At 52.4% G+C, this 22712-nt stretch overlaps 8 protein-coding genes across 8 annotated transcripts; 4 read left to right on the top strand and 4 right to left on the bottom strand.

Annotated features, from left to right (window-relative positions):
* Nucleotides 1–853: 853 nt before the first annotated feature.
* COCVIDRAFT_15002 (hypothetical protein) lies at nucleotides 854–2668 on the bottom strand (the record flags this gene model as incomplete). The annotated part of the gene is made up of 1 exon (XM_014702315.1): nucleotides 854–2668. The coding sequence occupies one exon, from the start codon at nucleotides 2666–2668 to the stop codon at nucleotides 854–856; it is 1815 nt and encodes a 604-aa protein (XP_014557801.1).
* A 1381-nt stretch (nucleotides 2669–4049) lies between these two features.
* Nucleotides 4050–7267, bottom strand: COCVIDRAFT_25620 (hypothetical protein; the record flags this gene model as incomplete). Its single annotated transcript, XM_014702331.1, has 3 exons — nucleotides 4050–4541; nucleotides 4590–6028; nucleotides 7246–7267. The coding sequence occupies 3 exons, from the start codon at nucleotides 7265–7267 to the stop codon at nucleotides 4050–4052; spliced, it is 1953 nt and encodes a 650-aa protein (XP_014557817.1).
* A 30-nt stretch (nucleotides 7268–7297) lies between these two features.
* COCVIDRAFT_96085 (hypothetical protein) lies at nucleotides 7298–8062 on the top strand (the record flags this gene model as incomplete). The annotated part of the gene is made up of 1 exon (XM_014702401.1): nucleotides 7298–8062. The coding sequence occupies one exon, from the start codon at nucleotides 7298–7300 to the stop codon at nucleotides 8060–8062; it is 765 nt and encodes a 254-aa protein (XP_014557887.1).
* Nucleotides 8063–8503: 441 nt separating this feature from the next.
* Nucleotides 8504–10198, top strand: COCVIDRAFT_96188 (hypothetical protein; the record flags this gene model as incomplete). Its single annotated transcript, XM_014702400.1, has 3 exons — nucleotides 8504–8773; nucleotides 8822–9316; nucleotides 9413–10198. The coding sequence occupies 3 exons, from the start codon at nucleotides 8504–8506 to the stop codon at nucleotides 10196–10198; spliced, it is 1551 nt and encodes a 516-aa protein (XP_014557886.1).
* Nucleotides 10199–10273: 75 nt separating this feature from the next.
* COCVIDRAFT_95921 (hypothetical protein) lies at nucleotides 10274–11000 on the bottom strand (the record flags this gene model as incomplete). The annotated part of the gene is made up of 2 exons (XM_014702399.1): nucleotides 10274–10753; nucleotides 10827–11000. 2 exons carry the CDS (start codon nucleotides 10998–11000, stop codon nucleotides 10274–10276), a joined length of 654 nt encoding a protein of 217 aa, XP_014557885.1.
* A 445-nt stretch (nucleotides 11001–11445) lies between these two features.
* COCVIDRAFT_36751 (hypothetical protein) lies at nucleotides 11446–15686 on the top strand (the record flags this gene model as incomplete). Its single annotated transcript, XM_014702398.1, has 2 exons — nucleotides 11446–13082; nucleotides 13967–15686. The coding sequence occupies 2 exons, from the start codon at nucleotides 11446–11448 to the stop codon at nucleotides 15684–15686; spliced, it is 3357 nt and encodes a 1118-aa protein (XP_014557884.1).
* Nucleotides 15687–17005: 1319 nt separating this feature from the next.
* COCVIDRAFT_25615 (hypothetical protein) lies at nucleotides 17006–20313 on the top strand (the record flags this gene model as incomplete). Its single annotated transcript, XM_014702330.1, has 3 exons — nucleotides 17006–17352; nucleotides 17410–20116; nucleotides 20170–20313. 3 exons carry the CDS (start codon nucleotides 17006–17008, stop codon nucleotides 20311–20313), a joined length of 3198 nt encoding a protein of 1065 aa, XP_014557816.1.
* A 374-nt stretch (nucleotides 20314–20687) lies between these two features.
* COCVIDRAFT_96117 (hypothetical protein) lies at nucleotides 20688–22367 on the bottom strand (the record flags this gene model as incomplete). Its single annotated transcript, XM_014702397.1, has 3 exons — nucleotides 20688–21522; nucleotides 21581–21878; nucleotides 21968–22367. The coding sequence occupies 3 exons, from the start codon at nucleotides 22365–22367 to the stop codon at nucleotides 20688–20690; spliced, it is 1533 nt and encodes a 510-aa protein (XP_014557883.1).
* Between the last annotated feature and the right edge of the window lie 345 nt (nucleotides 22368–22712).

Below are 22712 nucleotides of genomic sequence, written 5' to 3'. Positions count from 1 at the left end.
CCCAAGACCACATGGGATCCCACGTGCAACCCGTCGCACAACCTGTCGTGCCTTGTCCAAACCAAAAAAGAGAGTTTGAGTTACAGCGACAACGGCGGCTGCAACGGTGCGGGCGGGCTAATAATAAGAGGGACCCTGCATATTTTCTTACTTTACTATTATCCCTACTTACTTCCTCCCCTTTAGGAAAAAAAAGGTTTACGTGTGTGTATGTATGTATGTGTCACGTATGCATAACGTGCTGTATACCTCGTGACCTACTACTCCGAACTCCGGGGTTTCGGGGGGGTTTTTTTTTTGGGGGGGGGGGGGGGGGGGGGGGGGGAGAGAAGGGAGGAGCTAAGAGTAGGGCCGAAGTATGGCGGTAGCGGTGGGAGGAAGGGGAATAGAGCGAGAGAGAGAGAGGTGTAGTATGGAGGTGAAGGGGTTTTGGTGGTGTGATTGTAGGATTTGGGATGTAAGCGTTAGTTGGTTCGGTGATAGGGAAAATGTAAGGGGTGGAGGAGGAGGGGGAGGGGGGCCTGAGACGTTGGTTAAGATCGGGATATTAATACACAAGTCATAATAGAGAGTTTTTCTTCATACTTGTCAATGTAGCCGAGAATCTCCAGTCGCTGTTTATTTCATGCATAAAATGGACAATAAGAGTCCAAGATGTCATACATATGTACATACATGGTTGCGTCCTCCCTCCGTTCCCCGCGCTCCAATAACCCAACCCAGAGCGGAATAGATGCGATATGAGTAACGTTATAAGCCTAGATATATATAAAAAAGAAACCCCTCATTTCGATCCTTGCTCTTCTATTTCTTCTATCGAGTTTCGTTATATGCATGCAATCCGTCAACAAGCTTACACTTCACCAGCAAATACACTGCCACTGCCTACACTACCACCTAGGTCCCAGTAGTTTCTTGCCGAGTTCCCGCTCCGCTTGCTCTTCTTGGTGCTCTGGCTAGCGCAGCTACTGCTACTCCTCAACTTGGCCTTTTCCCTCAGTCCAGCTGAGACCGAGGGCGGCGAGTAGTAGGTCGAGTACCGTCTCGACGATGACTCCCTTTTGGTTTGAGCAGCGGACGACGTCGGGAGTCTAGCATCGGTCGTCGTCCTATCTACCAAAGGGTGGTGCTGGCGGATGATTGCTGCTCGGCGCGCTGAGCTCATATTGTCATCTTCTGCCCCTCCTGGCCGTGAGGCACTGGCCGTGCGGGCAGAGGGCGGGGGAAGCGAGACGCTCGACCGCCGGGAAGAAAAGCGTTTGATGAGAAAGTTGAAAATCATTGTGACGTCAATCTCACGTTCCCAGTACTCACGCTCACGGGCAAGTTCTTCGGCAATATCGGGTGTGGGGATGGGGGTTGCAACAGATGAATCCAACAAATCGGCATCGTTGGGTTCTTCTTCAATCCCCCACAATGAAGCCTCGCTATAGGTATGGGATGCTTGAGCTGGAAAAGTAGGGGCGAACTGGGCTGATGCAGGTAATGTGGTCGGCTGAGAACTTGCTGGTCGTGAGGATGTGGTGTCGGATGCGAGGGTCGTATTAGATCTTACCGGTGTAAGACCTGCATAGTCTGGTATTGATTGTGTTTGTTGATATGTAGAGAAGGCTCCGGGGTGCTCAGAAAGTTGGTTGACCAAGGTTCCCAGCTCCACGGCTACCCTCTCGAGTAGCTTTGTCTGCCAGGCATCATCCGAAAACCGCGAGGCATCAATCCCTGCATCCTCTAGAGCCTTGTCCGCGGAGAATTCAGTAGGTGTGCCAGGGGTGGGTGTTGCTGATTCATCGGATATTGTCTCTCCGAATATGACTGAGAGTGTGTTGTCATCAAGACCAATGAGATCTCGAATCACCCGTCGTGTTATCCGTTGCCAGAATGTGAGGCTCTCGGGACTTTCTTCGGATGAGTCGCTCTGTGCATCAGAGACAGATGGGGCTTGCTGTGGAACTGCACTCGATGATTGTTGGGGTGCATTGGTGCTTTCCCTCCGACTCCGTGTAGTACTAACCATGCTCATCCGCCGTCTTCGCCTTGTTTCCCTCTCAATCTCCTCCAACAAGGCTTTGCTTTGCTCCAACCGCCACCTCTCAATACGCTGCCGCTTCTCCTGTTCCGTGGTCATTTCGTCGGTATCGTCAAGTATGGTCAAATGTCGCTGTACACTCGAGCGCCGTCTGACCAGTCGCTTCCGCGAGCGTTCAAAGTGCCACATGTGTTCTTGCATAGTCGAGTCTGGTTTGAATTCGCCCAGCCCATCGTGGGTTGGAAGCACGGTATCTCCACTTTCCTGCAGTCTGCTCACCGGGGCACCGTATTCAGATGGTTCATGGAAAGCATGCAGGCCATCATCGAGACTGTCGAGTTCCTCCTCTGTGCCAAAAGACGTGCCGACATCCTCGTCCTGGTTCGAGCGAGCGACTGTTTCGAGGGAGCCAAACTCACTGAAGCGCGACAGGCCAGCTGTGCGCGGTGTTCGCTCAGTCGAGGTGGTGTGTGTGCGGGTGGTGGTCGAGGGGGCAGGGGGAGAGAAGAGAACCCACTCCTCTGATTGCTCGAGAGACGTCTTGACCTGGGGCAAGGCGGGTGTGGCTTCGTCGACGCGTTCTGGGCCATGGTAGGAAGTCTGGCGGCCGCTCTGTGGCCTATGCTGCTGTAAGAAGGCCATAGTGCGGTAGGCCTAGTTTGGTGTGCAAGTTTGTTGGTAGTGGCGACGAGGGAGTCACGGCCTCAGGAACCAAGGCACGTGGACGTCGACCAGATGACGGGAGCGATGATGGGTTTGGTGATGTGGTGCTGTGACTTGAGGGGACGGCGAAGTGGAATGAGCACGTCGCCCGGACAGCAGGTTCTTTGTGTTATCGACGTGCTGGTCGCATGCCCCCCCTTGCGAGCTTCAGCTGCGTTAGCGGAGCGAGGGGAAAGCGCAGGTGTATGATGTACAGATGGCGCTATGGCGGCGCTAGTGCCAAACAGGTTGTTTACTGCAGGCGCAAGCGGTGGATGATCTGGCGCAATTCTCGGAAAGCGTGCGGGGATCCTGTGACCCAGAAACAAAACTCGGAGGCAGAAAGAAGAAAAGGAGACGTGGCGATGGCACGAGCGGAGCTTGCGCTGACGGGATGCAGGCCGGCGTGCTTGGGTGTTGGTTCAAGTGTATGTGAGCATGTATGCGGTGGTATGCAGTTGGGGAAGGCGTAGGGCCGCAGTGCTGATAAGATAACGACGACATGCACCTACTTTAGGGGTCCCACCCCCCATGTCTGACGGCGGCCAAATTGTTCGACTGATGACGAGATGAGCCAACGATTACTCACTTGCGGCATGCTCCTCTGCTCTGCGTTGGACTCGCCTGTCCGAAGAAGGGCCAGCCCTGTCTGCTCCCGACTCAATGGGCGTTGTCGGCCGCCAGGCCTTGGGCCATGGAGAGGGCTAACAGATGTCACGCAATCGCCCATGCCCGCGCGTCCTCGTGCAAGTTGCAGATGTGCCTCCAACTCGGCCTTGACGCCCCTCAGACGACTCCTGCCTGTCAACCAATCACTATCCCTACAGGAAATCGCCCGGTTTGACCCATGGGGCGCCAGAGGCTGAGCTGACTAGGCAATCTGTTGATTCCCGATATACCTACGAAGACACCGGCGTCGACGTCAGATATCCCGAGCCTTTTCCGCACTAACCATGACACCTGTCTCGGCGACTTTCGCCCGCTAAACTTTCTCTACTCGACAACACCAGTGAATGTAGTATGACATACCCTCGTAACGAACCTCTTTTTTTCCGGAAACACTTCCCCTGACTCACTCAGAGGCAAACACTGCACTTCAAATCTTGGCCTTGATGTGTGTGTGTGCTCCAACAAAGGGCAACTTTGATATGAGAAAAAGAAAAAGGTTCATTTGCGCGTACGGGGGCTACGTAGGTAGGTATCTCAAAACAACGCCAGCGTGGTATAGTAGTACAGATGCAACAAAACGCCTTGCAGCTATACAATGAGTGTAAACAATACTCGACCCAATCAATCGTTCCGGTCGTTATGACTTCAGTCTTCAAGATGCAGAATCATACTCTGCTCCAAAAACGCGTTTCCCGTCTTCTTCGCTCATCTCCTCGCCCTCGCCAAGGTCGGACCACGACTTGACAATATGCGACCTCTCTCCAGCACGCCTCTTAAGAGTGCATTCGCCATTACCTTGACAAATCTCTTGCCGTCCAAGGTTCTTGAAACGAGGCCCCAACGGCCCGTTGACGTAATGATATTGGCCCAAGAAGCGGTATTGTCGGGGGTCGCTAAGTGGGTAAAATTTGTCGCCCCAGTGGCCAGCAAAGTAGAACCATGATGTCGGCGCGACGGGGTTGAGGTTAGATGAGACAAGCCGGTCCGTCCGATAGTTGTACTTGTACGAGTACATGTTGAGCACAGGGTCCCAGAGAGGGCCACGATCAGTAACGTCGTGCAGAATGCCACCTGGCAGAACATACGGATGAGTGCCCTCAGTCGCGTACATGGCGTGGGTCCCTGTGGCAGAAAAGCCGATAGGCTAAATGTGTCAGTTTAAGCCATTGTACTGTGCCTTGCATCAACTTACCCTCTTTCCACTCTTCTCTACAGCGTCCCAGGCGTACGCTTCACCAAAACTGTGTTCACTAAAGAACACTGCCTTTGGTTCGCCGTGGTGAAACCGGACCACCGTGTGCTCCCAGTCACCCACATGGTTACCGAAACGCACGTTAAAGACTGCATTGCCCAGGTTGTAGCTGTAGAAGAAGAACCAAAAAGCATCGACAACTCCGTCGCCCTTGTCTACCACGACCAATGGCACAGGGGCATCGCTACGCCCGCCAACGACCCTCTTGCCCTTGTACTTGCGGCGCACACGGCGCAGTTCTGATCGCCAATACCTGTCATCATCATCGGTGTCGTCGATAAGTTCGTCGCCCTCGGGTGTGCTGGTGGGAATGGGCCCTCCAGGAGTTGATGGGTCAGGTCGAATGCCACCTCGCCCTTTGGTATCACCCTTGCCGACGTGCCACCAACGCGACTTCTTGCTTTCTCTGTCTTCTGTAAGATGTCCTTTGGCTCCACCATCATGCTTCGGGTCATCGCCATCGTCGTCTCCGTTTCCTGGTACATTCGGAATATTGTAATCCGCACCTAACCACGCCGGGCGATCCTCTACATTGTCATCGCTCTGGAGGTATACGAATCTTCCCCACTTGTTAAGTTGCCCAAGATTGCTGATAGTCGGGTGATCGCTTTGGGCTTGAATAGGCGTGTAGTTCAGATGAGGCGTCGTATGCACCAAGTGATCAGCCATATCTCCCGGCCAGTATTCTTCTCCCGAGAACAGGTGTATCAGAGGCGCATGGTCTATAACGTATTGTGGGATCTCGAGCTCGGGATCTGGCTTGTAGTCTGCGGGAATGTTCCGCGCATCTTTCCAGAAGTCGTTCAGGTTGGTCTTGTCCGACTCCTCTATAATAACCGTCTGGCCTTGTGTGTCGGATGCTGCCGTGGTCCAGTGTGCTTGGTTTAGATGCGCCAGGCCACATATTCCAAACCAACTGCACGCTTTGCGATCTAGCCAAGATTTGGACGATGCAACCCATTCGGTTTCATCTGCGCGCTCATCCCCGAGTGTCAACTTGTCGAACAGGAAATCCTGGTAAAAGTGCGAAAACGTGAATAATCCGAACAATGCGCCCCCAGCGGCGGCAACAGGTTTCCTGCCCTTCATTTCTGCCTCGTTCTCGCTCAACGAGCTCTCTACGCCAGCGCCAGATGTGTAAGCCTGCTCAGACGAGTCTTGTTGCAAAGGATGGGTTATAGGGATATCGATGGTAGGAATGAGTGCTTCGTCGTGGGCGTCTTGCGTAGCATCTGGATTCTGGATCGAAGTATCGGAGGAGTACGTTGCTACCGGAGGATGCTCAGGTATATCGGCCTTGGGGATAGGAAGTAACGAAGGCAGGGCTGCTTGTAGTGGAACCTGCACTCCGCCATGATGCAAGTACGGAACGAGTGGCACTGACTAGTTAGCTTTCATCCATAAGTTCCGGTTCAAGACGCCACAGAATAATCCCATACGGAATGCCTGAAGCCGGCACTGCCGGTATGCTGACAAAGATGCTGCAGGTGACAGGTATGATTGCCATGAGCAGCAGTGGATCAGCCTCGCACTGGGCAACGCAGGGAATAGCCACAATGATGAGCGATGCTGTAACTGCGACAAGGCCCAACAGGGCTGGATTTGAGCTAATGGCACGCTCGAAATCCGGCGGGGAACGGACACGGCGGAAGGTAATGATGGCCCGAAATGGTTGTTGTATGGCCGGACTTGGGCGGGAGCAGACTCACTGATGGAGAGTAGATAAGCGCAGGCAGCCGATTGGCGCTAGAGTCACGTCGAGGAGATGCACAATGGTTATTAAAAGAATGCGATCAATATACATCAAGCAGGAACGTATGCAGTAGATGTTTTGTGCAGAGTGGCGCGCAGTGGTGGTTGATGCGTTCTGGATGGTTCCCGGCTGGGCGTACGTCGTCAGCGCTAGCTGGGGACGATGCGGGCACGGGAGCCTCGGTAGGCAAGCGGCTCTCCATGCCATAAACCTGGCATCCAGGCACGGCCTATCGATACAACACGTTATCGATAGATAAGCCATACGTGCAGCTTGTGAAATGTATGCACTCTGTTCTGTGTCTCTGTATAGCCAGCGTGGTTGTGGGCGGCACATCAGGGTGTCAGACGTGGCCTCACTTGCGGACAACCATCCTGTGCCGCATCCAGTCGCGATGTGAGACGCATGCAGATGCAAAAGACTATCACTCTCTATGAGCAGGACATGTCGTTGACCTTCTATCCTAGTGTAATGCATGCTGTATGCACGCCCAACTTTAGGCTCATTCCCCACCCTTTCGCAGCTCAGTGCCAAAAAGACATGCATGGCGCTGAGACACACAGGCTCAGCCCGACATAAACGCAAAAAAAGGATGGTTGTCTCCGCTCCCAGAATCGAACTAGGGACCTTTCGATTACAATTGCAATTACAGTCGAACGTGATAAACCAACTACACCAAGCGGAGTTGTACGACTTTTCAGCCGTGCTTGGATTTGCGATGTGAGAATGGAAAACAGTGGTATAAATATCGCCATTGACAAAACTGTGCAAAAATATCCGTACCAAATATTGGTTGGAAAACTTCGGCTATAAATCACCATCTTTCAATGTCTTTCCACTGACCCCACTGCGCTGCGTCTTCCATTACCTTGAGTTTTTGAAAGCGCCCAGCATCATGACTCACATCGATGACGAATGGGAGTATGAGTACGATGAGACCGAAACGGAGGACTTTTACATTCCCTTGGATCTTTCCAATGTTCCAGCAGCTCAAATCCCTATGGTGTCGCAAAGTAGGCCGGGCCATCCAACTTTGCTTAAAAGCCGACTGCGCGCGCTGAACGCAGCTCGAGGTCAGCCGGCCGAGGTCGCAGCCGGTGCAAACGCCAGACAAGAAACGGCCAACATGGGCGAAGTGCAAGTGATTGGGCTGCATACGCCGAATCCGTTGGTCATGTATAACGGTCAGTTGTTGAGTTGCCACTGGACTTCGACTATCGGAACCGACATGTTCTTCGTGAAACCGGATGCGGACGCGGACACAACGCAGCCATTACGATCTTTGCCATCGGTCGACTTGCTATCTCTGGGGTCTGCAAAATTGGTTGCAAAAGTTGGACGACTGCGGCCGCGCGATGATGTCAACCACGCTGATGATGCGCAACAGCCGACTGAATCTGTGCAAAGTACGGGTGATGGTTCAAGTCGGGCCGCTGCGGCTTCAGGTGAAGGTGAAGGACGACAATCCGGTGGCGAGGCCAAGCCAACGTCGACAAACTTTCTAGCAAGATTAAACGAGGCAAAATTGAAGAGAGGGGAGAAGTCGCAATTGGCAATCTCCAAAACATCCGACGGGTCTCGTCTAGTTGCGGAGAAAGCAAATGTTGTAGCTGGAGCCTCATCGCAGGAAAACGACGATACGGTTATGGGAGGCGTATGAGAAATACGGAGCGGAACGAGCAACTCTGGGGAGCCGTGTGACATATCGGCACCTCGCTGAAACAAGGGAACATTTGCCACAATTAGTCAAAGGTGCTCCCCAGAATCACTCAGCAGTGAAGTAACTGAGATTGACGTTTGCAGCCTGACTGAAAGTAGCAAAACGCCTGTTACATGAATGACGTGGGAAGGCAGCATCATTGGGGACGAGCCCTTTAGCAGATCACTGTGGGGCTTTGATGTATTGCGGCTTCCTCCCGCCTCCGAAAGCCAGGGTCTTTGTCCTGGCAAGACCAACCCTGGCCATCTACATTTCGTATGTACGAGCAAACAGTTTCTGCGAAAATGCATCGCAGTCACTGAGTCGCTCATCTGTTATCCTAATATCTTGTTCAAATTCATCCCTCGTCTATCCCTGATAATCTTCTCCTACGTATTGTTAATGCAGAGACCTGTAGACAGACTGAGTGTGGAAATCATTGTTTTTCAGGCTTTGGAAATAGCCAAAGTGAAGGGCTGTTATTCGCAATGCACAGCTGATAAGAGCAATGAGTATTTGGAACGCATCGAGGTCGATTTACACCAGCCACAGGGTGACAGTATCATATTCGAAGATACTGAAAAAGCAGTCTCAGAAGAGGTGGCAGATTGGCTCGAGGCTCAGGAATGCGCCGAGTTCTGGAAGTCCAGGCTACGGCAGCCGCATCTGGTAGTAAGCGACATTACCCAAGTGTCTAGTTGGTCTATCTAACCTCATCAGATACCTAGTGCACTTCAGTTGGCGCGACATATCAAAACTAGTGCCACTCTCCAAGCTGACCCCTGCAGTGGTCTCATTTCATTCGAGGCGCTTTTGCATTTGATCGCCTTAGAGTTACTAGCAATTTGCTACACATCATCATCAAGTTCAATCGCAAGTTGCGTTCCTCTGCTGGAACAACAAAAAGATACGAAACCTACTACAGTATTGCGTGCATATTCAAAATCGCTATTTTCTCCAGCTTTTGGTCACCACGCTCGCCCATCTTCGGAAATAGGTTCTTGGCCAGTTCTTTGTATGGGACCGTCGCTCGAGGAAAAAATAGCAGAGCATGACAGCCGTAGACGCCGACAACAGAACGACCAGAAACAACATGTTTTGGATCTCTCTGGGGCCGGCTGCACAGATGGACCGCCCTCAGAAGCGATGTGCATGGAGCTAGACAGCAAATTATCAAAAGCCAGCTCGAGCTCCTCAGTGGGACACCAGCCAGGGGTTTTCTTACAACTGGTATGCCAAACAGTAGTACCCAGGAGCCATCGACGTAAGTACAACGCCATGTTCTTGGGCCGAATGTCGTTAGGGTGGAAGAGACAGAAGCAATATTGGGCTGAGCTTAAGCCTCGTCAACATGGTGACCGAACGTCCTCCCCTAAAAACATCAATGAACGACCTATACTACGCGCACCATCCGTACTTCAACTTCGTCCTACACAATCTGTGCCATCAATTGCAGTAGAGAAAGATGTGTCCGTCAGGAATCCTTATACTTCGAGGCGATGTAGCTCCGATCCATCTGATAGCACTCCTCTCACTCATCACTTCCAGCTTCCGGAGATCCGGCGCATCTCAGAATTAATGGATGGGAGCCAGTCTCAAGATTCATCGATAGCTGACTCCGTGCGTGCTTGTGAACACGGGGATCTCATAGTCACTCACGATCACTTTGACGACACTCCAGATGGCCCATATACAGCACGACAACAGCAGAATCAGTGGAAGAATCAGCATTGGCGACACAAGGATACTAGTTTTCTATCCCCACCCGCTACCTTCTTGCCAATGAAGTCTACTCCGTCAAGCCAGATTGTTTCAGAGAGTGACTACTTTGGGAAAGTTCATATTGGTGGACGCACGACGGATGGGAAAGAGGATCATAGGACTACTGCAACAGAAGATGGCGGTACACGCTCTACAATGAATGACAGTATTAAGGCTCAACCTTCTATAAAAGAGTCGGGCGACAGTGACGGACCGAACCAAAAGAAGCCGAGAGGCGTCAATGAATCATCGATGCGGGGATGTGAGTTTGGAAGGCCGTCTCGGGGTAGAACAAGAGAAGAACTTGATCATTATTCTGCTAAGATAGGTTGGTAACGCTTGAGGTCATGGGGACGTTGTAATTAGCAGAGTCTTTGCCTTGATGTACAGCTCAATTGCAATGGCCGTCTCTCATAAAGAAGACCTGTAAAATCTAAAGACCAATGTATCTCTCATCCCTAAAATCGGGTTCTCAAAATCATTCTTCTTCCTCTCATGTAGCTTGAAGCCAACCTTTTTCAACACATTCTGACTTGAGACCAACTCCGGGTCCGTGTGTGCTTCTGCGTACTCATATCTCGGTGCCAACCGCTTCCCATTGCTCGTGCAGCCATTGGTGCCGTTCCCGTTTTGTGCACTCCCGTTGCTTGATGGACCCTCTGCATCTTCATCCCGGTAATCTGCAATGCAATTGCCGGAATAGTGTTCGAAAAACAAGGGCATGAACGCACGTAATGCTTCCGTGGCGTATCCTTTCCCCCAGTATGAAGCATTGAACATGTATCCTACTTCGGGAGCGCGGACAGCACCAATGAGGCCAATGACGCGTGGACCATCGTGAGGCTCCGACAAGATGACTGCGAAATTCCAATTGTGTTCAACCTGGTGGCACTGCGAAAGCTACTAGTCAGCCTACAAAACATTCTCAAGAAAGCTATTTGAGGTAGGAAAAATTGCCCCTTACACCTTGTATCCATGCCTTTGTAGCTTCAATGTTGTCCGAGGGGAGAGTAGATGTATGCATCATGACCTCCGGATGCCTGCGCATCTCCAATACGTCATCTGCATCTTCCATGCGCAGCGGGCGGAGCAGCAACCGTTCCGTCTTGACGAATAGCCCAGGGTCAACCACAACCATATTTTGCAAAGCTTCAGAAAGAAAGTAGTATCGAGAGCAGTCTCATCATAATATACATTTACTGGCACAGTGTGTGTGCGCGCATTTAAAAAAAGAGAGTCAGATTGGCAGTCGTCTGTGGCACCCAGTTGGAACAACTGGCGGCGCACAGGGCTGAGCTGGTACCTTGTCCATTGTAGCCTAAAAGAGAGCGTATGTTTGGAAAAAAGGACGCTAAACCGCTTCGGTGGGCGCCGATATCCCCGAAGCTTTCTCAACCACAGCTGTCAAACTACTACACCGCATCCAGCACACAACGGCCAATCAAAGATGCTCCTCTTGAGGGTCTTCATCTTACATCATTTATAGCAATCGCTGCTCTTCGTCTGTTCGTCGGCAACGGCTTCCAGACTCTCTTTTTTCGTTGGCCCTCTTCCCTCCCGGCCCCCCCTCCCCTTACCCCCGCATGTCGAATTCAATTCTATCCGCTTCCGCGAAGGGAGCCACTTTTCTCATCCTGCTGCAGGTTGCCTCGCGCGCCCTTACATTCGCTGTCAACCAGGTTCTGCTGCGATTTCTCTCACCGGAGCTGCTCGGCGTTTCAGCCCAGCTCGAGCTCTTCTCCATATCGGTGCTGTACTTTGCGCGAGAAAGCTTACGCGTGGCACTGCAGCGCCAGGCGCATGGCACGCAGGCAGTAGTCAATCTCTCCTATCTCGCCGTTTTCCTGGGTACGCCGCTGGCGTATGTACTTGCGTTGCTGTGGTTCCGGTCGGAGACGCCCAATGTGCCGTTCTTTGCAGAAGCACTGTTTGTCTATGGCTTGGCTACCTTTCTCGAGTTGCTTAGCGAGCCTGCGTTTTCAGCAGTCCAGCAGAAGCTTCTCTATAAAGTTCGAGCGTCGGCTGAGAGTTCTGCTACCCTGTTGCGATGCATCGGCACTTGCGGATCTGCGATTCTAGCTAGCCGTGCCGGTCTCGATATCGGGGTTCTGCCGTTTGCTGTTGGGCAATTGGCTTACGCCATGGCGTTACTCGTTGTGTATTCGTTCAAGACATGGCCTGTTGCGAAGACGGATGGGTTTTCGCTTTTCCCGGAGAGAATACCTTCAACTAAAGAGAATCCCGTCTTGATAACCTATTTTTCTGCTCCTCTACTTCGACTTACTGCATCTCTTAGCCTTCAGTCAGCGCTCAAATATGTTCTTACTCAAGGCGATTCTCTTTTGATCACGACTCTTGCTTCGCTTGCAGACCAAGGCGCCTACGCACTCGCATCAAACTATGGAGGTCTCATTGCACGCATGCTCTTTCAGCCCATTGAAGAGAGCAGTCGCAACATGTTTGCAAAGCTGTGTGCCAATGTAAAATCAACGGCACCCACCGGGGAAAAGAAGAAGCCAGAGGAAACAAACGAACAACAACAGAACCTAGCTCAGGCTTCCAGAGTCCTTAGTACCATCCTCCACCTCTATGGCATCATATCTTTATTCGCCGTCACACTGGGCCCAGTCCTAGCTCCTACACTCCTTTCGATTGTCGCGGGTCAGAAATGGTCCGCAACATCTGCATCAAAGGTCCTTTCGACATACTGCTACTACATTCCCTTTCTCGCCATCAACGGTGTGACTGAAGCATTCGTAGCCGCCGTTGCTACTAACAAAGAGCTTTACGCACAGTCAGTTGCCATGGGCATCTTTTTCGCCCTTTTCGCGGGGAGCGCCTGGTTCTTCATCGGTCAGCTCGAAATGGGTGGTAATGGCGTGGTGCTGGCTAACACAGTTAACATGGCTCTGCGTATTGTATGGAATACGTGGTTCATTGGACGATTCTTTTCGCAGAATGGTTCTGGATTCAGCATATTAGAGACATTGCCTTCGCTTACTGCTGCGGCTCCTGCGGCCGTTGTACCGACTCTGATGCGGACGAAGCCCGGTATTTATTTTCTGAGACGGTTTGGAGTGCTGGGTGAGCTGGTGAGCATGGGAGTTGTAGGTGGGATTTATGTGTTGCATGTGTTATTTTTTGAGCGTGGCTTTCTGGTGGATTGCTATCGCATGTTGAGGCCTTCTCGAGTGCCCGATGCAGCTGAGAAGAAATCGGAGTGAAGGGAATATGTATTAAGTAGATAAGAGCTAGATGTTTCCAAGTACAATTTTGTAGCAAGACGCTGGGATAGAAAACAGTTTATCATTTAACCAACATGCATGTATTTCTACTAGCATTGAGAGAAAGGTTTTCAGGTTGCCCATGGGGCCGCCATCACAGCAGTAGCGAAAATCCGGGGCATCTCCTCTCTATAGGAGAAAAAATCTTCACTACTATTCTACGTACAATTCAAATGCATCTTCGATCCCAACCCCAGACACCATTCAAGTGGGTCCGCACGTGATTAGTCACAGCCCCACTCCATATCGATTACCAAGTTTTCCCTCCCCTCATTGTTACTCAGTTGGATAACAACGCTCTCGAACAGAAAAAAAAACGTCACTCCCCGGGCCACACACACCCAACTCCAACTGCACCCCGCCTCCTTCTCCTCACAAACCCCAACCCGCATCCCGATCACCAACCATCTCCAAATTTTTTTTCACGCCATCACGAGAACAAGGCCGCACGAACTATTATTTTCTCAAGTAATCTGGGGGTAATAGAAACTAGGGTTTTCCCTTGGACAGGAAAACCTGGGGGAAGAAAGCACGGCCGTAATCAAATTATTCGCTGGGTTGCATGAAGCCAGGGGGCCCGCGGTTGCTTGTTAACTTTTAGTTGCAGAGACGGACCGCTAAGCGAAGTTTCCTGGGGGTAAGAGAAACTACCCCATCGACGACGCAAGACGACATTAAACAACGCACAACGTGGGCTTTGATCACGCCATTTAAGCACTGGGAAGAAAAGTTTTTACCTGGAAACCAGACTACCATTCGACAATTGAAACTTATTGGTTGCCGTTTTCTATTATAACATTCTTGGCCTGCAACACACCAGGATTGACGCCATCGAGACTATGGTTACGATGGACGAGTCGCGACACTTGCATGGGCTGGTGGACATGGGGAGTAACGGGATCCGCTTCTCGATTACGGATCTGACGCCAGCGACGCAACGGGGACTCCCGACTCTGTATTTGGACCGTGCGGCGATATCGCTGTACGATGCGCAGTTTGAAGACGGCAAGCCCGTTCCGATACCCCAGGCGACGATCCGACAGGTAGTCAAGTCGCTGCTGCGATTCAAGGCTACGTGTGAGGATTTCGGGGTACCTGAGAGTCAAGTGCGGATTGTGGCTACAGAGGCTACAAGGAAGGCGGTTAATTCGGAAGAGTTCCGCAAGGAGATTAGGAGGGCGACGGGGTGGGAGGTGGAGCTTTTGTCCAAGGAGATGGAGGGACGGATTGGGGCGTTTGGGGTTGCGAGTTCGTACCACAATGTCACGGGACTCATGATGGATTTGGGAGGTGGGTCGACGCAGATCAATTGGATCGTCACGTCGACGCAGTACGATCGGATTGAGATGTGTGAGAAGGGAAGTGCAAGCCTACCGTATGGCGCTGCGGCGCTCACGAAGAGACTTGAGGAAGCTGGTCCTCATGGAAGCAAGGGTTTCAAGGCTTTTGAAAGCGAAGTCGTTGCTGACTTGAAAGGAGCGGTTGAGGATATTCGGATTCCCCAACATTTGCTTGACCGATGCGATTCGGAAGAGGGTCTTTCTCTTTACCTGTCTGGAGGTGGGTTTCGAGGCTGGGGCTTTGTGCTCATGTCTACGCATCCCGTCCAGCCATATCCCATTCCAATCATCAACGGGTTTCGGACAACGAGTGATGTTTTTCATGATACGCACGCTGTACAGGCTGCTGTCAAGCAAGAAGACACACCAGAAATCTTCCGTGTGTCAGCACGTCGGGCCAGTCAAGTTCCTGCCGTTGCCTTTTTGGTTTCGTGCTTGTCGAAAGCACTGCCGAGCATCAAGAACGTCTACTTTTGCCAGGGCGGCGTAAGAGAGGGAATGCATTTTGCGGAGATGGAGCCGGCGAGCATGTCCGATGCGCCAATTGTCAATGCGACAAGAGCGTATGCGCCGGCTTCTAGTCCGGAGCTGATGGACCTGTTGCGAAGAGCGGTAGTGGCTCCGCCATCGGCGGCGCGCAAGGAGCTGTTTAGCAACAGCATGATGAGGGCCTTCACTTACACCATGTTTGCGCACAGAGGCCAAGTTAAGGATCTCCGCAGTGGGTCTGCGCTAAGGAGTACCACGACAGGCATCTTCTCTGCCGGACACGGTCTTAGCCACGAGGAACGCGCCACGCTCGCCATTCTACTGTGTGAGCGTTACGGGGGGTACAACACAATCAGCCCCACCGAACAGGACTTTTACCACCGAATGCTGCAGCTTGTTCCCGAGGACCTGAGGTGGTGGTGCAGGTACCTGGGGAGCGTTGCCGGCGTGCTTGCAAGTGTATATCCCGCGGGGACCATTCGGCAGAGCCGCGTCCAGGTCAAGGTGGAGTGGGCGAGTAGCAAAAAGGACAAGGAGAGGCTTTGCATTGATTTTGAGTTTGGGCACGAGCCGGACGATCTGGACGAGGGACTGCAGGCGGCGTTGAAGAGGGTGGAGAAGGTGGGCAAGAAGAAGAAGTGGATCGGAGGGCATGGATACAAGGTGGTGTTGACTGTAAACGGCCACGGCTATGGCGAGGAGGACGAGTAGAAGTGAAACAATGGTAGTGCGTGATTGTCATGGGCGTTGGAGTGATTTTACCGAGTTGGGCTCGTCATGGCGAGGGACAATGGCGACGATATGCCCGTCTGGGCCATGGACGCGGTCTCGACGCTGAGCAACCGACAGCTGACAGGCAAAAGAAGGGATCGTGACTCGGTAACTGGGTGCAAGCGGTGAGGTAGAGGTGGAGGAGAGTGTGCAATGGCCGCACGTGCAGCAGAGACCCAGTCCCAAGGGGCCACGTACAGTCATGGAAACGCCATGGATGGCAGAGAGCGAGCGCCAAGGATCGTGAGTTCTGCAGCCGGCGTCGCGGGGAGAGGGAGCAGAAGGGGTCGGGGGTGGCACTACTGCGCCCATCCCTGCAGTCCCGACGTGGGCGGCGATGGATGCCAGTCGGGTGACGTTTCTTCTCGGCCGCACTATGCGAAAACTCTGCCGGGACGATGAGGCTTTTTCTAGAAGACCGGTCATGATGGATTGCGGACGACGGATTGGGGAGCTCGAGGGCCGGGCCTGGTCGAATTACGTGAGGGTGGGCGATGCGGTGCAGCGCTAGCCGGCACCTCCCATGCCGTCTCTGGCAAATTCTGGGGAAGCTCGCGCCCTCGGCTTGCAGCGGGACAATCCAGGTACCATGACTACCTACATACGCCCCATGGTCAGCTTAGCAGGTAGCAGAAAAAACATTATAAAAGACGAGGCATGCCCCGTGGCCACATGGAGAGAGGCGGACACGAGCATTCACTTTGTTCGGCTTCTTCTGTTGCGTTTCCTTTGCACTGTTGCAGCCCGTATAGGCAGGGTTTCTATTCTTGTCTGCACCACCCATACTTACACTACTTACTTACACACCCACACCCCTGCAACCTCCCAAACACCAACTGCCTACTATCAGTCTGTCCATCAGCCTCTGCCCTTGCATCGGCTGCCACAATCGCCCTTCCGCCTGATAACATTCACACCATTGTCCTCTTCCGCTTCCCCAGGCCAGGGACTGTCGAAAGAGCGGTGGCTTTCTGCCCAATTGCCTCTGCAGTCGTTATCCGAGCTGCAATTCAACTAGAGGTCAGCTAGCGTCATCACTGTTGATCAGAGGCTCCCCGAATAGCGGTGGATTCGTGTTACGCACAGAAACTTTCGCTGTTGCTGCTGCTGCGCCCTCTGGCTCAAATACTCCGTACAGGTCCACTAATCCCCTCTCTAGTTTTGGACACGGCCGTGCCTTGCCCCTCCTCCTCCTTCTCTACTCTCTGCCCCGCTGCCCCTTGTCAACCCTCGTTGCACATACACAAACACCACTCACAATGGCGTCCACACCCAATGAAGGCTCCAATGCCCAAGCGCCCCAGCACAAGCAGCTCGAGCAGCTGCTCAATACACCCGACCGCCGGCCCTCTCCTCTGCCCACACATCTGAGCGCACCCGGCTCCTCAGGACACTCGACCCCCCGAATCATCCCACAAGAAGGCTCCGGCGGCTCTGGATATGTCGCCCCCGTCTTCGAGGGCAAGGAGAAGCAGATGGAGGCCGTCATGGATGGCGTCGAGGAAAAGGGCTTCATGCCCCCAGAACTCGTCGAGTCCGAGACCAAGTGGTTCTACAACGAGCTCGGCATTGACGACATGTACTTTGCTACCGAGACTGTCGACGCGTAAGAATACACGTTTCTCATGCACATAAACCCACGATGCTAATGTCAATCCTGCAGAATCGTAAACCACATCCACTCGCTCTACGCCGCAAAGGTCGCCGCCTACGCCAGAGACGACAAGCGTCTTGAGATCCGCCTCGACAAGGAGGCCTCAGACCACGCCGTCTACATTGACACCAGCAGGCCCGGTGTATCCGTCATAGATGGCCCACAATACGAACAACGCATAGGCAAGAAGTACCTGGCCGTCTCAAAACCCGGTCTTGCCTACCGTGTCGAGAGTTTCCGCTCCGAGAGCCCGCTGCCAGGAAGCGAAGACCAGCAACTCCGCTGCTACTTCGTCTACCAGTGCGACTTTGTAGATCCCAACCCCAGCGAGACCGAAACCAACCTCGAAAAGATTGGTGACAAGCGCTTCCTGCAAAAGGCCACTGCCAACACAAAGGCCATCTACCAGCAGATTCTCCAGGTCGCTGTAGAGCGTACCGGACCCGTCATTGACCACTATGACATTGAGGGCTCGCGGGACAAGCGCCTGGTTGTTGGTTTCAAGCGCGGAAGTGCTCTTGGTCTCTTCAGCGCCTTGAGTGACTTGTACCACTACTACGGTCTGACAACATCGCGAAAGTACGTCGAGCAGTTCTCCAACGGCTACACCGTCATGTCTCTGTACTTGCGCCCATTGCCCGGAGCGGCTGGTGCCAAGCACCCTCCCATTGAGGCGTCCATTCACCAGATCACCAAGGAGGTTTCGCTACTCTACTGTCTCCCGCAGAACAAGTTCCAGACGCTCTTTGCCACAAGCAGACTCAGTCTGCAAGAGACCATCTACGCACACTGCGTCTGGGTCTTCATCACCCATTTCCTCAACCGTCTTGGAAGCGAGTACACTGCCTTGTCAGCAATCCTGGACTCTGAGAACAGCGTACATGCTGAGCTGCTGGCCAAGCTCAAGCGTAGGCTACGTGCTGAGACATTCACTGCCGACTACATTTACGAGATCATCATGGAATACCCCGAGCTGGTCCACACTTTGTATCTGCCCTTTGCAAAGACCCACTATGTCCAGACCCGCGGCCAGGAAGACGACTTCCTCCCAACACTGAGTTACCTCCGTCTTCAGGTTGACAAGGTTCAGACCGATGCTGAGTTGACCGACACCATCAACAAGGCTGTTGTCAACGACCACCACGAGATGGTCATGACCTCTTTCCGCGTCTTCAACAGCTCCGTCCTCAAGACCAACTTCTACACCCCTACCAAAGTTGCTATCAGCTTCCGTCTGAACCCCAACTTTCTCCCACGTTCCGAGTACCCTCAGCCGCTGTACGGAATGTTCCTTGTCATTGGTTCAGAATTCCGTGGTTTCCATCTCCGCTTCCGTGATATCGCCCGTGGTGGTATCCGTATCGTCAAGTCTAGGAGTCAGGAAGCATACTCTATCAACGCACGCTCAATGTTTGACGAGAACTACAACCTTGCAAACACACAACAGCGCAAGAACAAGGATATTCCCGAGGGTGGATCTAAGGGTGTTGTGCTTCTCGACTTCAAGCACCAGGACAAGGCCCGGGGTGCGTTCGAAAAGTACATTGACAGTATTCTCGATCTGCTTCTGCCTCCCACCAGCCCTGGTATCAAGGACCCTATTGTCGATTTGCACGGCAAGGAGGAGATTCTGTTCATGGGTCCCGATGAGAACACGGCTGATCTTGTCGACTGGGCAACTGAGCATGCCCGTGTCCGAGGTGCGCCATGGTGGAAGTCCTTCTTCACTGGAAAGAGCCCCAAGTTGGGTGGTATTCCTCACGACCGTTACGGCATGACTACTTTGTCTGTGCGCGAGTACGTCAAAGGAATTTACCGCAAGCTCAACCTGGATCCCAGCAAGGTCCGCAAGATGCAAACTGGTGGCCCTGACGGTGATCTTGGATCGAACGAGATCTTGCTCAGCAACGAAAAGTACATTGCCATTATTGATGGTTCAGGTGTTCTTGTCGACCAGAACGGCATCAACCACGAGGAGCTTGTACGTCTAGCCAAGGAGCGCAAGATGATCAATCACTTTGATGTGTCGAAACTCTCATCTGAAGGCTACCGGGTTCTGGTTGATGACACCAACGTGCGACTACCAAACGGCGATCTCGTCTACAATGGTACCACTTTCCGCAACACCTTCCATCTCCGCAGCGACATGCACTACGATACCTTTGTTCCTTGCGGTGGCCGACCCGAGTCCATTGACCTGTCCACCGCCAACAAGCTCATCGTTGATGGCAAGTCGGTTATTCCATACATTGTCGAGGGTGCAAACTTGTTCATTACCCAGGACGCCAAGCTCCGTCTCGAGAAGGCTGGCTGCATCTTGTACAAGGATGCTTCAGCTAACAAGGGTGGTGTTACTTCCTCCTCGCTTGAAGTCCTTGCATCCCTGTCGTTCGACGATGAGAGCTTTATCAAGCACATGTGTGTTGGAGAGGACGGTCAGGCTCCTGAGTTCTACAACAACTATGTGCGTGAGGTTCAGAAGACTATTCAGAACAATGCTCGTCTCGAGTTCGAGGCTATCTGGAGGGAGCACCAGGCTACTGGCCAGCCACGAAGCGTTCTTAGTGACACGCTAAGTACCGCCATTACCAAGCTGGATGAGGAGATGCAGAACACGGATCTCTGGAAGAACATTCAGTTCAGAGAGTCGATTCTTAAGGAGGCACTTCCCAACATTCTGCTCGAGAAGATTGGTCTTGACAAGATTATGGAGAGGGTAAGTGTTGATATTAAGACGTGGATATGAAGCAGAAACTAACACCCATACAGGTGCCAGACAACTATCTACGTGCCATTTTTGGTAGCTACCTTGCCAGCCGCTTCGTTTACGAGTACGGTGTATCGGCCAGTCAGTTTGCTTTCTTCGACTTTATGAGCAAGCGCATTACAAAGGGTAACAATGCTCCTCATTAAGAGAGGGGTATTTTCATAGAGCATCGCAACCTTGAACAGGCGTTTGGATTGGATACAAAAAGTTTGATTTGTTTTTGGAGGTCGAAAAGGGAGAGAGATCCCCTGGCCATGAACATGACTAGCGGCACTTATGGGACTCACGAGTGTGGGTCTACTAATGGGCGGCTTTGTCTGCCGTGACGAATGAATGATTATGAATTGTTCGAGATGCTTGTTGTGACCGATTTGTTCAAGTGTATATCAAGGAATTTGTATGTCATTTCATCGTTATACTTGCAAGAAACACGTAGAAACAAAGAGCGTATAGGCCGTTACTAGAAAGATATCAAGAAAAAGAATGCTACCCCATCTCAATCTCCCCAACCTTACCTTATTCACTTGAAAGCGACCTTAATCTCCTTGGCAGGCTGCAACACAATATCCGCATGCATCCCAGGCTCCACGCCCCCCATCCTATTCTCCACCTTCTCAAACCGTTGGAACAAGCGCACAAGCGTATACCCCATTTCCGTGAGCGCAAACTGTTGGCCAATGCAAATCCTGGGACCCCCGTTGAACGGAATGTACGTCCAGCTCTTGGGCGTCCACGAGTCCCACCTGTCTGGTGCGAATGCCGATGGTGGGGGCAGTGAAGACGACGAGGGCGGATACAAATCTGCGCGGCGCTGCATGACGAGGGTTGAGTAGCCAATTGGGGTTCCCGCGCGAATACCAATGGGTTGAGTGCCGTCTGGGCCACCGCCTGTGGGGAGCGTGGTGTCTTTAAGTGCCATACGGACGTTGTACGGGACTACGGGGTAGAGGCGGAGAGTCTCGTTGATGATGTGTTGGAGGTACTTCATGTTCTTGAGATTCTCGTAGGTGGGCTTGTTGTCGAGGCCGACGGTGTCAATGATTTCCTGGCGGAGTTTGGCAGTGATGACTGGGTCCATGGATAGGTGGTAGATTACCCATGTGAGGGTGCAGGCGGTTGTGTCGCGGCCTGCGAGGAGGACGTTGACGATTTGGTCACGGAGGGTGGAGCGGTCGCGGGTGTAGGATGCGAGGGCATGGAGGAAGTTGTAGTCTTCGTCGTTTTTTGAGGTTTTCCCGAGTTCCTCGGGGGAGAGGGCTAGGGCGCGGTCGATGAAGGTGGAGACGAATTCGTTGATTTTGTTGACCGAGTCATAGAAGCCCATGTATTTGCGGGGGACGACCCAGTTCAAGGGGCTGTGAGGTTTTAGTTGTGAGCTTGAATGAGACGGAAATAGTTTGTCATTTCACATACCCGACTCGGGCGATGATGCTCTGGACACGCTGGGCATTGTAGAATGCATCGGCAAATTCAGTCTTTGGCTCTTCCAGGCTGCCGACACTTTGGCCCAGTAAGAAATGTGTGGCTGCGTCCAGAGTATACCTAAACATCATGTCGAGCATATCGATTTCTTGGCCATTGTCAATCTTGGATATGAGAATCTGGGTGTGCTGCTCAAAAATGTTGATGTCGCTGAGGCGGTCTTTGATGAATTGCGGGCGGATCAGCTGACGTGAGTTGTGCCATAGCTCGCCGTCAGTCGTGAAGATGCCTAAATGGGATCTGTTAGCCTCTGTTGTCTAGTTGATTTTTTTAAAAACAAAACAGCATATTCGGCACTAAACAGATGTCTTCACATACCGTGGCCCAGAAAATTATACCAGTCTTTTGTGAATTGTTCTCCCTTGCCATAATCTTTAAATTGAGTCGCCAGAATGGCTTTGATGTTCTCCGGTTCTGCGGTCATGATGAGGCGATCGACGACCCCAAGCTCGACCGTGTAGCGCCCGGTCGGGCACTCCTTGTTAAACATGTCGGTCCACATCTCATAGATTTTGTCATCCAGCGCACTCTGGACAGCTTCCCAAATTATGTCAATATGCCAGGGGAGGTAGCTCTTTCGAACGGGCGCGCGGGCGCCCATTTTATTGATTTTCGCATTGATGTAGAACTTGCGGGCGACGGTGTAACTGATATAGAGGGCAGCAAGGGCACCGACGAGCTGGGGCATTGATAGATGCATGGTGTCGAGTTGAGCCATGGTGGGCAAAATCTCGAGGACTGCTGTGGAGCTTTCGAGGATGCAGGCGGCGATATGTACCTGGTAGCAGCGTTCACATGCCGCAAGGCAGGCACGGCCGTATAGGCTGGTCGGCTAAGTGTACTCTAGCTCCTCAGTTTATAAAAAGAGATGCCGAAATTTTCAGACGCCATTGTTAAATTACACGTCCTACTGGCACAGGATTGGTGCTTCTCTCCCGTCGCTTAGAGGTACTCGTCACGGCCTTGATGCTTCCATGTTTACGCCATTGAGACGGCGTATCCTTCGTCTTGGGCCTCGGGTATGACGTTCCAGAGGGCTCTCAATGTCGCACGAGTGGCCTTC

The sequence above is a fragment of the Bipolaris victoriae genome (genome assembly GCF_000527765.1).
Source record: "Bipolaris victoriae FI3 unplaced genomic scaffold scaffold_31, whole genome shotgun sequence".
Lineage (NCBI taxonomy): Eukaryota > Fungi > Ascomycota > Dothideomycetes > Pleosporales > Pleosporaceae > Bipolaris > Bipolaris victoriae.
Note: the sequence above shows the minus strand (reverse complement) of the source record. Positions and strands in the feature narration are given on the sequence as shown.